At 38.4% G+C, this 18,956-nt stretch overlaps 1 protein-coding gene across 4 annotated transcripts in view; it reads right to left on the reverse strand.

The window, feature by feature from the left end:
• Window positions 1-18,956, reverse strand: part of mef2d (myocyte enhancer factor 2d) — an 85,136-nt gene that overhangs the window by 40,143 nt on the left and 26,037 nt on the right. For all 4 annotated transcript variants that reach the window (XM_077526421.1, XM_077526419.1, XM_077526420.1 and 1 more), the window contains exon 2: window positions 3,029-3,309. In XM_077526421.1, coding sequence (XP_077382547.1) covers window positions 3,029-3,082 — 54 coding nt within the window. In that variant the 5' untranslated portion in view covers window positions 3,083-3,309. The remainder of the gene's footprint in view (window positions 1-3,028; window positions 3,310-18,956) is intronic.

Consider the following 18,956-nt stretch of genomic DNA (forward strand, 5'->3'; position numbering starts at 1 on the left):
TCTCTGAAAAAATTTCCCTCCTCACCCTCTCTTTTTATTTGGTTTCCACGCCCCTAGTTACATGGGTGTTCCAACCCTCGCAATAATATCGATATCGCTATATTCAGCAATGATATCGCATATCACGTTTTTCCAATATCGTGCAGCCCTAGCGAGTACCATTTAGATATGCGTCAGAAATACAGAAAAGTTTTTGTGAAAAATAAATTGTGTATCACAAGCACTCGTGGTAACAGTATATTGAGTAAGAGTGAATTTTACTTTGACTTTTTTGCAATTAAATTATTAGCAATATTGGATTAATCGTTGCAGCACTAGAATGTGCTTTCATGAAATCTGGCTGTCTCACAAAAATATATTTTTCCAACAATATTTAAGTTCCCTGTTATAAAAAAGCCACCTCCAATTTTGTCCATTCCTGATTTGTTCCTGGAATTTCGCAATCCTATGACTCACCCAGGATCAATCAATTAATCAATCTAGCGAGTTCGTCAAACTATCGACCAACCGCTGGACACCTGATAGGAGCTCCGGATCCATTAACCAGACCGCAAATAGCTCCAATTGCGTCTGAGCAAGAATCCTTGGTAGCCTGCGGGCGTCATTTACGTGCCTTTATGGAAATACAACCTGCTGGGATTGATGAGGAAGAAATAAAAAGCGGAGGATAATTTCCCCCCAAAAAGCCAGCGGCCTGACTTTTTTTTTAAAATTATATTTACCTTGTTCTTCTCCCCTGCCGCCGTCTTCTTGTACGCTGACTGTGGGCCGCTGGAGGTGGCCATGTCAAATCCATTACTCAATGCGCTCAATAGAGCGAAGCCCATTTAGCAGGCGACTCGTTTTCGATGGATCATTTAGCCTTTCATCTTGGATGACAATATGCTGCTGATGTAACCACGCTCTAAGGACATTTTTGTTGCTGTTGCAAGATACCTACTTGGCTCTTCATTTCCACTAGTTGGGAGAAACCCCACGACGGTCCACGGTGTAATATGAGCCTCGTAAAAATCACGCTTTGATGTCGTGTTGCGCTGATACTGCTGAGAGAACTCTGAAGTGTTGTTCAAGCTGCACGGGACGCCACAACAGCGCGCACTCCTGCGGGAAATTTGTATTCTATTTCTATTATTTAGCCCTTTTGGAATTGCTTTGTTATTATTCTTAGGCCAAATACATTGTTATTTTGAGGACTTTCTTAAAAGGTGGCTTGGTGGCATCATAATAAAAGGATTTGAAAAGTCAGCCTTCAACACTAATCGTAACTAGTGACATGAAATTTGCGAAGTAGGTCTATCATGAATAGACCCACAAAAAAGCCACAAGAAGCCATGCCTGAAAAGACACATAAAGTCGCCATTTTAGGCGTATTTGGGCCATTTCCTGTGGTTGCTTTGAAGAAAACTTGTCCTACAATTTTTGCCAATTAATTTGAAAGACAAATCAGTTGGCATAACTAATTTGTGAAGTTGAGATTTTGTCATGGCATTGGAGTCACATTTCCTGTTTTAATATGGCAAACTTGACTCGACCCACAAGTAATGACCAAATCGAACAAAATCTTGAGGAAAAGTTTTTCTTTGAAGGACCCCTGGAAATGGCAACAATTTGAGTCTCAACTTTTTTTTCTTGACGCCCGGTGTCGGTGTAAGATGTGATCGGGCTGCCAGATCATATCTGGGTCACCTAACAGACACGTCCCGCTACAGGATTGGCTGGAGATTATCCAATTGACGTCAAAAATTGGAAAGAAAATATTAAAGATGTAATTTAAATAAAATGTACGGACTGAAATTGTAAAAACGTAAGAATATAAACACAAAATATATTGAATAAATAATAAAACAGATTGATTAAATGATAAACACACAAAATAATTGTCTCAGATGTGACAAATATTGTCAGTTTAGATTGTTAATGTGTTCCTATTATCATTAAGAATGTTTTTTGTTATTGTGATTGATTTGTGAACGGCCAAAAAAGAAACCAAACCGAAGCTAACTTCATTAGCGCTGCTGTACTCACGTCTCCGGCAAGCGCGAAGGTGCTTCAATTTTTTTTTCTCTCTTTTTTTCCCCCACTCTTAAACTATCATGCTTTTATATTTTTAGGTTTATTTACGTTTTTACAATTTTAGTCCATAAATTTAGTTATTTTGAACAATTGAAAACGGACAATTTCCAGACAATCCAGTGTAGTGTGACGTCATATGCAGGCGACTCCGATACAATCTGGCAGCCCAATCACATTTTAAACCGACACCGGCAGCCCACCAATAGCAAAAATTCTATATAAATGCATTAAAAACTAAAAAGCAATAAGTGGTTTCCACAAACAAAAGTGGGTTGCACCTCCCCTCAAAAAAATGGGAAAAAAATAAATAAATTAAAAAATAATGAATCAGAAACAATAATAATAATAACAATAATAATAATAATATAAAATAATAATAATAATAATAAAATCTGCAATTATGCAAATTCGCAGGTACAAATGGGTCCACTGTAATTCAAGTCATCTTTCTTTTAAATGAGCAATTAATCGCAGTATGCAAAATGACGTTGGCAACAATTGAGCACTGTGATTGGCTGTTAGATACCAAATCAGTGCAGGAGATAAAAGTAGCCTATGAGACACAAGAGTAAAGCAATGACAAAGAAAATGGCATTATTTAGTAAATTAAGCTCAGCAAAATATGCTTTCTTCATTATGACTGTTTGTGATGGGCATTGTTCTGGATATGTGTGAATTTAATTTCATGAACCCCTGACTGTGGATGGTATGATAAAGGATGACACATGCCACCCCTGGCAACCCCTCACTGAGGTGTTGTGTCACCCTGGCCACACCACTGACTAATTTCTGGTTACAATTTAAACAACCATGTATGATTCAAGGCAGAGATTTTAATTTGACCTTTAGTTTTTTTGTTTTTTTTTGCAATTTCATTATTTGAGGTATTCAATTAATCGTTTCAGCCCTGGGTACCCCACTAAGACCAGTTGAGAACTGTGCAATTGGCGCTAACCTGTCTGTTGCGCTCATCAGTGATCCTCTGAATCTGAATCTTTTTCCTCCCCATGTCGATGTCGTTGCGGCGGAGGCGGGGAGGCGTTCAGGTGACGGCTGAATCTTCTTCCACTTCCTGCTCGTACGTTTAAACACTAAGCTGCCGGACGCGGGAGCCGTTTACTCGGTGACGACGACGGAGTAAGAATAAAAGGACGAGCGGGCCTTCAGATCATGGTCCTCGTTCCCAGGGCGGCTCATCCACACTGTGCCCTCGCCTTCACCTCAGCTGGCCGGCTCCTGGAAAACAACACACGGGCGTTCATCACACAGGCAGCGATTGGGGAGGGAGGGGGCGCTTGGTTTGCAGACCGTGACCCACTTTAGCTACTACAAACACCGTCTTTGCCTCGACCCCGCCGATAAACAAGAGAATAAATGAGGCGGCCATCAAATCAGCTGCACATGAAACAAGTCGAGCTGGGGGGTTTGTTGCTGCTACATGCAGAGCAGGAGGCTCTCGGCGGCCCGGCGAGCAGGGAGGCTGTGCTGTGTCAGCTTCATTAGAGGCATCACCGCCACATCACTGATCGGACGGTCGCCCACGGCAACCGGCTGCCCGGTCGGGGCTGCCTGGCACGCCGGCCAACACAGAGATGACAGCCGCCGTGCAGCCTTTTGTGTGTGTGCGCGTTATTATTGTTTTTTTAAATTCTTCTGGCTTTTATATGCTCTTTTTATTGTTGTTCTTGGAAAGAATAATAAAAGAGGTACATTTTTATTCTGCTTTTATCTTGAGTTAAACAATAAATAAAAATAGATTAAAAATCATAAAAACTAGTCCTATTTAAATATGACTTCAATATTATAATAAAGAAAAATGTTCATTCTTCATTGAAAATACATACAATCATGAATGTGTTGTAATTTGTTTCTCAAAAAATACAATAATTCTCTTAAAATGTTCTTTTCTAAAGAAAAAAAAATAAAACATGATATTTTTGGTTTGTCTTTTTTCCCTTATTCTGTCATGGCATTATTTTATTTTAATAATAAAAAATATATTTTTTGGTTCTGCTGTTATGTTAAGAAAAATCACAAAAGCAAAGTTAGTAAATATGATTTCGATATTGTACATAAAAAGTTTTAATTACAGAGAAAAAGATGAAAATAAAATTAAAAATTTTAATTGAGAAATAATTAAATTTTAATTTTAAATTAAATTAAATTGAACAATTAAATTAAATTAAACAATTAACAATAATTTTTGTATTTTTTTTAATCCTATTTTGGGGAATATTATTACAATTAGGTCATATTTTCTGCAAGAAAAATTGTCTTTTTATATTATATTAATTTATATTTTTTACTGAAAAATATGAATGATTTTTTTTATCTTGGAAAAATAAGAATTTTAAACTCTTTTTCTTGGAAAAAAAAACTGTTGAAAAGATCAATGTAGTATTATGGCCTTTTCTTAAACAAAAAAACAAAAAACAAAAACAAAAATCACATACCTTTTCCCCCCTAAAAAAACAACTTTGTCACATTATTCTTGTAAAAACAATTTTTTGAGTTAAAAATAAATAAATAAATACATTTTAAAAAAAATCTACCTTAATTAAAGAAAAAACATGACAGGACACGGAATGTAAGAAAATGCCAAATGCATGTGGAAGAAGTATGAGTCCTGCCTATATATAAATAAACGACGCCTACGGGCTAGCATGTATATATTAAAAGTCGGTGCTTGTGGTCAGGAGAACATTCCGAAATCCCAAAGAAGAAGAACGCGTGCAGTGTTGGTACAAAGTCATGAATGAACGGAGATGGCGGCACGAGGCCGGGAACGCCGAGGGAGACCCGGGCCGCTTTTGGGCGCCGTTGTGACTATTTGCGGCCTCCTTATAAAAATAGCGCTCCATAAATAAACATGTATACGCGGGCACGCAGACGTTTGTGTACACACGGGCTGAGATGACGCCGCGCCAGCTCGCCGACATTGTTTACATTCGCTGCCTACCTGCTGGCCTCCATTGTGAGCCCGTCACGCGGATGGATGCCAAATTCAATGGCTACTACTGTATGTACACAAACAAATTAGAGCTATTTTTAACCAAGTGCAAATACAGGAGTAGGATTTCGAGCTAAATTTTGAGATGAAAATGTTGGTCTGGTTCTATCGATCAATTCAAGTAATTCACTAAGTTAAGATGGCAACACTGTATCACTCTTTCACCATTGACTTGTCTCTGAATTATGCACTGTACAGGAGTGAGGGAGGGAGTCGCGTGGCGGCCTGGTGCTAATTGCTCTCCTGATGAACACCCGGAGGCTAGAACATCTACAGCAGGATGTCGAAACCGTCCGCAACACTCTTGTGAAATTCTGCACCTCTGCATTCGCAAAAAAAAGTTGTGAAAAAAAAAGAACAAAAAAAAAAACCTGCAGACAACTTTATTTCTGTAATATGTTTTTTATCTTGTACATGTAACAGGGTTTTTCCTGGCTCAAATTGAGGCAGAGGTAGTATCACCCTGACTATGATAGGTGACTACCGATACCAGGTATCGGTGCCAATATCAGTCTTATTTTAAGGTATCTGTAGGGCTGGGCGATATAGCCAAAAAAATAAAATCTCGATTTTTGCAGTCATTCAGGATGATTACGATTTTAATCAATTTTAACCTAATACATTCAACAAACGTTTATTTAAAGGTTTCATTTATTCAAAAATAATTCCTGTGCAAAATGTTCAGACATACACTTAACATTCATAGTTTGTGCTTAAATGCCACAATTAAGTAGTTGGTAGCTATTGTAAACAAACTCAATTTCACGATTTAGCAAATTTTCAACGATTCGATTTTTTTAAAATGACGACGTATCGAATTAATTCGATTTATTGCTCAGGGCTAGGTATCGGTACTCGTGGCGGTGACCGATACCATTATAGGCCGCATCAGGGACTAGAAATTAGAAATTATATGAATACAAAGTTGATATTATTTTTTGCCATTTTTTATCTATAATCATTAAAAATTCATCCACTAGTACATATTACATTGTAAATATATTTCAGCATTGTTGTAAAACACTATTATGTTTATTGTCTATACACTACTGTGTTTTTATGAGTTTGCCTTGCAACCAGGAAACGGGCGTGTGCAACGGTTGCCATGATCCGTTTCCTTCGGTACATTAAAGTTAAAAAAACAAAAAAAAACAAAAAAAAAGTTGTTGCTTCAAGTCTTTCCGGTGCACTGCTGTTGATATACCGAGGTCAATCAAGTCAAGTCAAGTCATCTTTATTTATAGCAACACAGCTGGAGCGCTGTGTTGAGTGATATCAGTGGCTCAGGGTAGAGGTGGCAAGCAAATTAGGTGGTGGTGGCCGGCTCTGAATTTTGTACACAGGGAAAACCCTGCACATACATACGTGCAAACAATGACTTGCATCTTGCAATACTATCACCTTTTTTTTCCTATTATAAAGGCTTGAATGTCATAATAGTCCAACTTTTTTTCCCCTCAAAAGATTCTGGCTTTTTTCGTGAAAAATGTGAGTTCAAGCTCATAAACTTGTGCCTAATTTTTTATGTGGAAAAAATACAACTTTATTGTTACATTATTTTTCTAAAAACAAAAAAAACAAAAAAAAAACAACAAAAAAAACATTATTCTTTATCCTCTTAGTATCACATTTTTTCCACTGAAAAAAAAGAAACTTCATCGTGATAAATATTAAGACTTTTGTCTTGAAAAAAAAAAAAATTACTTTCAATATCACAAGTTATCTATGAATTATTCACTGATGAGATGAAGGGAGGGAGTGTGGCGACTAGGTGCTAATTGTTTTCCTGATGAACAACCGGAGGCTAGAACATCTACAGCGGGGATGTCGAAACCGTCGGCAACATCCTTGTGAAATTCAGCAGTCGGAAAAAAAATCCATTTTTAACTCTCAAAAGGTCGCCTCCCTTTCGGCTGGCACAGATTTGATAAGAGAGTTCAGAGGAGGATAATAAATTCTACCTGGATCACATCATTAGTGCGCTGCGGGTATTAAAAAAAAAAACACAAAAAAAAAGAAAAAAAGAAAAAACAGAAAGGAGTAGGTGTTCCTAATGTGTTGTACATTCTTTCCAATGACATCGCTGGCATGTTTTATCCAAATGATAACAAGGTGAGTGCGTGTGTCATTCTCACAGTCAGTGCCAGCCTTCGTTAGCTGAGCCGGAGTTTAAAGGCGGTCGGCAGGGATTCTTCATCGCATGTGAACGTCCTTTATCTACCCGAGGTGGTCAAAGTCGCAACCTTTTAAGCCTTCACAAGCAGCCTCAGATATTCACCTTGAGAGGTTGTCGTGTCAGAAACGCAAACACCGGTAATTAGCAAATGTGCGGCGGACCTAGATAGGAACCCTGGGGGACGCCTGGCGACATGAAAAGTGGGTTACCTCATGAGAGCGCGGACATTTTTTGAGCGGACATAAAAGCAAGACGTGATGCGGCGGCGCTCTTGAGGAAATGAAGAATATCTGAGGTGCAGCTACTTTTGATGAAAACTACATCGTCCCTGTAGACGGACTGGGCAGAAGAAGCAGTTGGGAAAAACTCTTCTGATTCCAGCCGCTTCAGTCGGAATCTTCTTTGCTTTCTTGATTTTTTTTCCACATTTGAAGTTTTGTCTCATGGACTTTTGACACCAAAAAGACAACAGCAGCAGATCACGATGCAGCAAAACAAGCCTGAATTAGGGCGGAGCTAAGGCATTGTGTTGAAATGACTGAGTATATTTGGCGAAATTTCCAAACCCTAAAGGAAATATGCTCTTTATATACATATATTAAAAAAAAAAAAAAGTGAGACAGGCAATACACCATAAAGTAACCGATTCCATTTGGTTGCATTTTCATTGGTGGAGGCAGCACTTCAAAAAGACTTTGTCAATTAGCATAGCAAACTCGTGTATGAGGCGAACAATCCCATCATGTTGACAACTAAGCACACCAGTTATCAGCGCCACTATGACATAAAAGTGGGACTAATTTGAAAAATTGAGAATTGAGAAAGGCACATTCCAGAAATAGATAACAAAAAATTGACTTTTTTTTCCCTCTTATTTTACACCTGATTATTATAAGAATAACGATTCTCATTTAGTATGATTCAGAATCGATTTTAAATGCCCCAAAATCCATTTTATTTAAATTATTTTATACTGTCTTGCCCTGTTTGTGTGTGAATCTTTATTTGGAGCACTGTTCATGTTGTACACGATTTGGCCACTTAGGGGCAGTGTGGTTCCGCACGTTCTGGTACACTTAAGTTGTAGCCACATTAGAGAGTAGAACGAAAATGTCACGATCAAATTATGCCAATAAAAAGTTATTTTTTGTAGTGTAGGAAGAGCATATGCCGGTGAGTAATGTTAAGATGCTCCCCTGTATACATTCCTGACGCGTTTTGTCTGAATAACCGTTCTTTTGAGTGATAAAAGTGTCGTGAGTAGCGCGCTAATTAGCATTAGCGAGTCAGACTGGAGTAGATCATGCCAATTCTTTGCACATATATAAATTGAAGCTGAAATCATTGTCAATCAAATTATTTTGAATCAAAAATCGTTATGAATAAAAAAACAAAACAATTCTGAATCGAAGTGCAGACCCAAAAATCGGAATCGAATTGTGAGACATTCAAAGATTCTCACTCCAAGTAAAAATCCAACATCCAACTGTCTAAGCACCAACCACTACTCGAATGTTACCATGAATATGAAGATTTCCGATTTTTTGAAATGCTAAAAAGCAAAAGCGCTGGCAATCTGAGTGGAAGGCGTCCGCTAAGCTCGGGCAGAGGGGGGCATGCTAGGTCGTTGCCTCGGAGCCGCCTGCCACACAGATTAGCGCTAAAAGAGCAGTTAGAGAATGTTGCATGGCGGCATCATTATCCCTGACATCTGTTGCTGCATTTCAAAGCTTCAATCTGCTCTTTGCTGAGGAGCTGAAAGGGACAGCGAGGGGGGGTCTCGGTACAACTGTAACATTTATTTGCCACCATCACCTGACGGACGATGGGAGGTCGGTGGGGGGGTAAGTCACCCAGATCGGGCCGGACGGTCGAGGTTGGCTAACGGGTGACCTCACCACCGACGAGCTGCCTCCGGCCTCCGCGTTCCACACTGGTTGCTATTCCCGGCGGCGGGAAATGGGTGACCGTGACGTGCCGGAGCCAAAGCACAAAATCGCAGCAGTTTGTTAGGGTCAGACGCGACTCATGTAGTGCAACATGCAGGTGATAAAGGATATATTTTTACAGCAAAAACAGTCTAGAATTGACACGTCAAACGGTCCTGCGTGGAATGGAGATAAAATGTCAAATCGGTGAAAGAGCTGAAGACAGTATTTGACGGGCAATATGAAGTTACAAAAGGTCAGAATTCAGCGCAATGTTGCTTTCTTCAGATGAAAAAACGGGAAAATAATATATCTAAGGGGAGGCGCTACATACCGTGTCAACGATAATTACAATTTGAAATGACATTGACAGCATGCTACCCTCCTGCATTAAACAGGAAAATGCCATAACTAGGTCCAAATATGGTATTATGATATTAGAATTAGTGCTGTCACTATCAATTGTTTTATGAATCGATTAATCAATTGATTAATTGACTAATCAGATTCATTTTAATTTTGCATTAAAATGTATTACAAAAGCATTTCCCTTCTGATTACTTTTTATTAACCAGTGATTGGTGCTTATTTCATACTTCATAATATAGTTATTAAAAAAAAAAGTGTGGGGGGTTTGATGTTGTACTATGTTACCAGTTTGGTCATTGTTTTCCAAAGTAAAGACAGATGTTTGCAAATGTCTTATTTTGATTAAACAAAGAAGACAGTCTTCTTTCATGAATGACTACAGAAATCAGTGAACAATTACTGTTGATATGCTGAAATTAGAGAATTTTAAACATTTTAAATAAAAAATGGCTCCAAACGATTACTTGATTATGAAAATAGTTGTCATTAATTCTGACAGCTCTAATTAAAATTTAAAGCAATGAATTAACAATCATAATCAGCTTGTATTCAAATACAGTAAACATGTAGGATGCTAACTTACAGTATTAGCAAAAAAATGTGCTGCATAAAATGAAGTACAAAAATAAGTTTAACTTTAAAATAATGACATTAAATACATATTTTTCCAAATTATGATTTATTTTAGGCTAAATTTGAAAACGTCATCTGCAGGCAGAAGTGAAGTAAGCGTAACCTCAGTGCCATGGTGGCTTTTTGAAGACTTTTCACACTCACTACGCTAGCTGCAAAACGACGTCGTGCCATCCATGTGAAAAAAACCACAAACTGGACTAACACGCTCATTTAGGAAAAACGCCAGCCAGACAATGACGCAAAGGAGAAGAAGCGTAGCAATAAATGGAAAAACATTCTGTGTGGCTGTTTAGCTGAGGCTAAATATAGACGTGCGTCACTTTGATGAACCTCGATTGTGGTTCTGTTGTGGATTTTATCTGAATCAAAATCGTTGAACAAGATAAACATCATGTAAAACAGTTTCACCTCCAGATATACACAACGCTACTACCGGTACTTATGAACATTTCGGAAAAACAGATTTTGGTGAAGTACAACACTGTATCACAATATGTCAGGCAACATGATTAAGCGTTTTTTGTTGTTGTTGTTTTAATTTGTGGCAGGGCTATTACTGTATGAAAGCCAAAACTGCAAGCATAATTCCGGTTCGAGCAGGTAAGTACAAAGACGAAGGCGGACTATTTTGCAACGTGGCTGACATGATAGCACTTGGCTGGTTGTCTAAGTGGGCCGCTGACTGACCTCCCTTGACCCGCCGAGGTTCGTTTGCAGCCTTGAGGTAGTTGCGCCAGCACCAGCTGCGGGTTATTTTACTGCGCGGTGCCTCGGGTCTAGAGGTGGGAAGGAAAGTACTCAATCAACTGTTGTACTTGAGTAAAGGTAAAAAAGTAAAGACTCTGAAAAGGACAAATGTCAAATCTAGCTAGCTAGCATTGGTGCTACTTTTATGCTATCAAAACAACCCAGTTCCATAACTTTGCTAACGCTGTGGACTGAGTAACTAAGAAATACTAAATTAGCGATGAATAGTTGACAAATACACCTTACTAATGTGTGTTTTTCAGATAAGACGAATAATATTCAAACATTTAAAAGCTGGTGTTTTTTCATATGGCACTTCTAAGACACTATTATTCTCTTACACTAGACTAGCATGGGTCAGTTACCAGTTTCATGGTATGGTATGATTACAGTTTTAAAATTAGGACTGTGATGATATAATGATAGTGATAAATCGTGATACTTTGTCTCCTGATAGATTATCGATACGCCTGCGCAAGTATCGCGATATTTCGACTTAATATACAGCCACTATAATGGCTCCATTGTTCATTACTTATTGAGCAATTACTTGACGGGCCACTAGGGGGAGCACCTCATAAGAGTGGCGGGGAAATGTATGGAAGTCTTCAGGCGAAGAAGACTCATGACTTTACTTTTACTTGTGGAAGACATTTATCTACCCAACAACTGACTCAGTTTTGCATACGTTTCTATGAAAATTGTGTATATCTTCAATTTTAACATTTTAAAATATATTTTATGTTTTGACTTTTTGAGGCACACCATTTTTGAGGAATATTAATATTGATTTAATTGGAGTTAGTATTTAAGTAATTTTATTTATTTACTTTTAAAATGTTACACAAAAATATTGTGTCACAGTTGACTATGTAACTGTCTGACAGACAAATTTGTTCACAGAAAGTGGTCTCTGTTAAAAAGACAGTTGTATTTGTTTTAAAAAAAAACTACACTTCATTGTGAAGAAGACACCAGCTTTAATGTGTTTCAGTGATGGTACAAAAAGAAACATCAGTTTATGTCTTGAGTAGATTTATCGTAGATTATCGTGGATTTATTCCCTGACCAATATATCGATAATCGCAGTATACGTCATATCTGTGAATATAACTGACGCTCTTTTCCTAAAGCACAGATAACCCATCACCAAGTATTTTGCACTTGATTACTTCCAATCACCGCTCACGTCCCCCGGCAACCAAAACACACGGCGAACGACCGCAGTCGCTCGCCGTCCATCTTTGCTGTGTCAACAAAGCTGATTTAGTGGCGGGAGCATCTGCAGGTGGAGGGAAGAGGAGTGCAGGAGGGGGAGGGGGGTGAGATGTTGGCCTGGTATCTGAAAGATGGTTTTGGGCGTCCACACTGCCAAGCACTGGCAGGAGAACATGATCTCACCCCTCCCTTCCCACTCTCCACAATCCACTTAACCAATCACGGGTGAGGCAATAGAGAGGTGGGGGTGTTGATGCAGTGCAAAGGAAGTACTTTCCAAAGTGGAGGTGATTTGTCGGAAGGGATAAAGCAACCATGGATAAAGCTGTGCTGCAACAACAGAAATAATTTGCTGTACAATTCGATTGTGGTATTTTGCCAATAGTATAATCAAACGTGGGGACATAATATGTGCTGGGAAAAAAAAAATGCCTATTTGTATTTTTAGTCATATATATATATATATATATATATATATATATATATATATATTTTTTTTTTTTTTGCCTCATCCTTTTGTATTTTTTGTAATGCTCTTAAATTCAATATTTAAATTCATTTTCAACATGTGTATTTTTCATCTATTTTTTTCAACATTTGCAATATTTTTTTCAATATATTATTTTTCATCTATTTTTTTCAAATTACATTCTTCCAAATATTTTTGTATTTTTCTGACATTGTAATGTTCATCTATTACCCATTTTTTTACAAATATGTTTTACTGTTTTTATCGTCATCCATTTTTTATTTTTCAAAATAAAGTACAGTAATTTGTAGTTCAATAAAATTGCAGTAATCCTAATTAAAATAAATATTTTTATATTTTTTGAATAGTATTTTTTTTAATATTTTTAATTTTCCAATATTGGACTATTTTTCTGTTAACGTTTGTATTTTTTTCTAATATTTTGGCATTTTTGTAATATATTGTTAAAATAACAAAAAAATTAAATGTATATATTTGATGTTTTTACTCTACTTTTTGTTTTGTTTTGATGATAATCAGGGCCAGTATTTTAGCCGGTTAGTCTGAAATTGCATTACAGTACAATTGCATTATTTGAAAGATTAAAAATACAACAAATCTGTAACCCGAATTTATACCTACGTGTGAATGCATTATAGCCAACCACTAACATGAAAATCCAGTAGCCAAGTCATAATTACAGTGAATATGTGCATGAAAATCACGTGTATGCTAAAAATATAAAACTATCAGGAAAATGTAGTCTATGTATGCGATGACACACAGCCAACACAGCTTCCCGAAATCAAATAATTAGCTGACGTCTGCGTCATGCGTGACCTAGAAAATAGATGACAGACAGCGACAATTGTTTTCAACGTAGTAAAAACAAGTGTCGAGTATCCTAGTATTGAGGAAACCCCGCCTCCGATATTGACTCGAAAGATGGCAAATTTGCAGGTCGGGATGCTATTCACGGACTGAAAATAATTCCTTTGTATTTTCTTACTATGTAAAATAAGACTAGTAAACAAATCAACGAAACCACTTGTTACGCTAATGAAAGTTTTCCTAAGAATAGCATTTTTACTATTGTAAGTGAGCGCGTAAGCTGTACACAAGACATACAGTGAAGTTAGTGAACCCTCGTTTATTGCGGGAGATATGCTCCAGACCCACCTGCCCGGAAATATCCATAATCATACAATTTTATTGGTTAGTTTTACGCCTCCCCACATTTTAATACTCACGGGCAAACAGAAATGAGTGTAGCGGTTACGGTAATCATAAACCAAACTGCGACTTTAACACACATGGAGCAGCAACACACAAACAAACAAACAAACAAACAAAAGTCATGGGCAGCATAATCAGCAAAACCTTGACAATTACATCCTGTTTTTTTCCCAACTAAATGTATTTGTCTCAACGAAACACTCCAGCATGGCTTTTCAGACAATGGCGAACCTCTGGTGCGCATCACAGGGCGAGTGCTGCCAAAACAACCAACCACAAAAAAAAAAATCAAAAAAAAAATCTTTTGTTTTGCACCAGCATGATGACTGTACTACTACTACTATGTAGTTTGACCTGTCTGGTTACATCAGCAACGGGAAGCAAAAGAAGCCTCGGGGGCGCACCCATCACGCCGTTAGGTGCGACATCGTTGTGAAGCTGCGGAACAATGACGGGGGAAAGTGCTTTACGGTTGAGACAGGATTGTTCCTGTTTGTGACTTTAGTCTTGGCACCGTGCGACTGTTTACTGTTTATGATTATCTGACTAGCTGTCATCCTTATGAGTGATACGATTTTGCGAAAATGGGAGTAAGTCATATATGCAAGCCTCAAGTCTTAGACTTCGAGTTCCAGATTATTGTGGCAAAATGAGTAAATGAAGGCAATTCTCCACTAAATTTCAAGAAAGTCATGTTAAGGCAGTGCTCGGGTTAAGCGAGTCATAAATCAAGTCATACCATCTAGCTCAGTCCCCAAACACTGTATATTAGCGTATTAGCCACTTAGCATCCAGCGTCTGTACTTGTATTAGTAACTGTCTCGTTTGCTGTACTAGCGAAACATCTTATTGTTAGCCTAATAGCACAATAGCCTTTTTAACTTACTGTGAGTATATCCATATTAGGGATAGACAGATTATCAGCCAGGCCAATTATCGCCGCCGATATTTGGCAGTAAAATCTAATGACCAATAATGGATTCATTTAAAACCGTGTTGATCTCAGGGAACTTTTTATTTACATTTTCAGTTAAGTTTATAAGAGATGCTGCTGGCCCGTTGTTGTTGTTTTTTAAGTAAAACAAACATACATGAAAGTTGAACATTTCAATTATTTTGAAAATGTGTCATGTATTTACTGTAGAAAACTATAGGGAGTTACGATATTTACTTGTGAATTAGGTTTCCATTTAGTTTTTAAGTCATACTGATGATCCTGGGAGCACCCTGAAAATTTTGTTCGAATTTTAAACCAAATATGACGATTATCTAAGATTTAAAAAGAAAAAGAAAAAAAAAAATCATCATTTTGCAAATCTGAAAAGTTGTTCAAGAAACATATGCTTTAAGACATTTGAACAAAGTAAAGAGTTGTAGTTTGCATTTTAAAAATGGTTGGTGCCAATATTTTCTCCCTTTTACTGAAATTGAATATCGGCTCCAAATATCAGTTATCGGTCTCCTTGACTAGTAATAATTGGTATCGGCCCTGGGAAAAAAAAATCAGTCTATCTCTAATTAATATCACAACATCAATAAAAAAAATATGTTTGCTAAAAATGTGACCATATCAGATTTTAAGCAGGTGTTTTTTGATGTGTTCATTTGTGTTTGTGCAGACGAGGACGGGTCATTGATGGTGTATGTCCGCTCTGTGCTCCCATTTACGTTGCGGTCAGCAGTGACATTTATCCAGCGCGTATCAGGTTCTTATCCACATTTGAAAGAGGCCCGACTCCGATGTGCGGATATCTGATTCCATACATTACTTTCTCTGTAAGCTGACATGACACACATCACAATTGCGACACACACCCCAAAATCGGAAACATGTCACTTGAAGCATGCATAGTAAATCCAGCCTGAGGTGGCTGATTGACACAGAAATATCGCCCGAGTGACAGAGGAGGAACTCCGATATGATCGCACCTGCACATTTATACTCTTCACCTCTAAGTGTAAAGCGAAATTAATCCGTCGTTCACACTGAATCACGGCAACCACAAGCATGCGCAAGGCATTCAAGTCGCAACAAAACAACCCGGCAGACAATTTGACAACTGCAACAGCTTTTCGGCATGCAACCAACGCCGCTGATTGCATGCGGTCACCAAGCGTTTGTTGTCGAGATGAACTTTAAAACAAGCATCCGCCAGCTGCTTGGAGACCGGCCCGGCTGACCGCTTTCTCCCGCTGAGAGCTCTCCTACCGTCTTATAAACAAAATGGCGCGTCAAATCAAATGCCAACTGGACAAGTGACTCCAAGACAGGCCAAGACAGCGGTCGGCAAACTGACACGGAACCCTCGTTGGATTAACAGTGGAACACGGTCAACATACGAGAAGTCGAGTCCAGTGTTTTCCAACTTTTATTGAGCCAAGGCTCGAGGTGGCTAGCACTGCTGAAAACTGTACTCAATTAAGAGCAGTATTACTTTCAATGAAAACGCTCAACAGTTATACTGTGTTGAAAAACGACATCAATGATAACCAATTTTGAACTGAATTTCATCACATTATAGTCAATGACTAACATCTTTAGCTACCAAATAGGACCTTAATTGCCTAAACTGGACATGATGTTACGTGCTGAGGTTGGATCCCAAAGCGCAGACACAAATAAGGTTTTAACTATTTATTCACATCGAGAGGCGTGGAACAAACTGGACTAGACGAGAAACAACGAGAGTTGCACAGAGGAACAGAGGTAATAATCCGACAAAACACACATTTCTCAGACAGCTTATATAGACAGTGAATTGATCTGATTGGTTGTGGCTAGACATGTGGGTAACAGGACTGACATGGAATTATCTGATTGGCTGTTGACTAGATAAAGCGATTAAAGATTCTTGACATCACATAGCTTCTGTCATCACATAGCGTATTACCAATTGAAACTAGATGCTGTTACATCAGTTCAAAACAGACACTTGACCTCAGTTTAAAACAGACACTTGACCACACGGCCATGACCCAACTATAACCCTTGCATGACCCTAGTCATGACAGATGTATAGTGAATAAAAATGCTCCTCCCGCTAATGATTAATGCTAACAGCCACCTTAACCATAACAGAAACACTAAGAATGACTCACAATTTTGAGCCAAAATCGTATTTAATTAACACAATCTGTTCAGTTTTTTTTTTTTTACCTTACTGTAGTTCTGAGTGCTTTTGGTTAGCTTTGATAAAACTTTAGTGAAAAAAAAAAAAAGTCAACATGCATGCCAAGCTAACAGTTATAAAATGACCTTCCACACCTGCCCACTGAGTGGCTAGCTACATTTCACTGCCAAGGATTGTGATTGGCTAAGATTTATGATGCCGTAGCATTTGATTTATTTGTATTGAACAAGCCGGGTTCAATTGAATTGAGTTTTCCAATATCACTACTGATGATATATAGTGGACGCGGCAGCTCTGATTTTACAGCTCGAAGGATACGCTAACAAACGCACCATAACTCATGAGAGGAATTAATCAACATGGCTTCACGGCGTAGGTTAGCATCATAGCAAATGGCTGAAAAAGAAGACTTCAAATATTTATGCTGACTTTTAAAGGTAAACAACGGCGTCCTGACAGGTGGCGGCGAGCCCACCAATCATGACGCTTGACACATTAATAGCATCGCGAGTCAAGAGAGGAAACCAACAGGTGCGGCGTTACGAGGCTCACTGCAGCACGAGCTAGCGGGGCTGTAAATCTATCCTGAGACATCATAACCCCCCCACTTCGCCCCTCAATGACATCCCCCACCAACTACCCGCTGTCTCAGGTTTGAAGTCAGCTCGGCAGCTGACGATGGCCTCTGCATGCTATAGGTGGGAGTAAATCACATTTGGAAGTCACATGTAAGTCTCCAGTTTTAACCATCAAGTTTCAAAGTAAGTCCCAAAAATCAAGCTAGTCAATTCAAGTTCCCAGTAAAGAGTTCTTTTAATGATCCAAAACCAATCTCCATATTATTACGTAGCCAGCTCGTAACTTTCTTTACTCAAACCTTATTTCAAATCAGATTTTCAATTTGAAATTTTTTGAAATGCCATTAATCAAGCTTGAAAATGCAGATTTTCAAATATAAACAGGCAAGACCACTCAAGTTATGAAGTTTAAGTCTAAATCAAGTCAAGTCTTATGATTACAAAATCAAGTCGAGTCTTTCATTAGTCAAATAAGGCCAAGATTGGCGACTTCATTCTGACTCGAGTCAACTGATGTGACTTGAGTCCCCCACCTCTATTATATACATTGTAAAATTCTCCCCAGCAACAGCCGGCCACTCATGCAGAATGCTTGAATGAAAGAGCAAAAGCTGAAATACGCAAAAAATCACAAGAGCTTGTCTTGAATTCGGACTTGGATTTAAACCTTTTAGTTCCCTATGAGACTTCCAGATCTTCAGTTCGTCGAGTTCAAGTTTGCTGAGTGCTTCCAGACCCAAACAAAGCGAAATGCTGTTATGTTGGTGTTACTCAACTGTGTAACAAACTTCCTGAACACCTGAGAGCTGTTCAAATCTGTCTGTACATCCTAATTCAGCCATAAAAATGTGATTCATCACTGCTACTTTTTCGTACATCCAAAATATTATTTCTGGTTTTCACCATCTGGCTTCTGTTTTGTGGTTTTTAACTTGATAATCTATATAGCAGAAACAAAAAGTTAACCAATAACTTAAAAATCAAATCAAGACCAAAAAGTGGCTTGCTCTTTGTCTGCCAAGATATTTCTTCTTACCACAGATTTTTATGAGAAAATGTAGTTCTTGTCTCGGAACGGTGCTATACAAATAAACTGGCCTTGCCTTGAATCCAACTCACTCAGGTCTTCAGGGTTAGTAAGTAATCAATCGTTCTTACCGTGGGAAAAACCCAACAAGGACTCTGGATGGAGGCCGGTTAAAAAGCTAGGAGGTAGTCTAGATCCAGCTCTAAGATGGCAGCTAGCGTACCGTACCCGTCGCGAAAGAAAGGAAGGTCGACAGAGCAGCCAGCGAGCGTCCGAGTGACAACTGCTGCTGGATCGCCCCCCACCCCCAGCTCTGGACATCCACAAACTACCCTGCTCACTGTGCAACGAACGCCCC

The sequence above is a fragment of the Festucalex cinctus genome, chromosome 7, assembly GCF_051991245.1.
Source record: "Festucalex cinctus isolate MCC-2025b chromosome 7, RoL_Fcin_1.0, whole genome shotgun sequence".
NCBI lineage: Eukaryota > Metazoa > Chordata > Actinopteri > Syngnathiformes > Syngnathidae > Festucalex > Festucalex cinctus.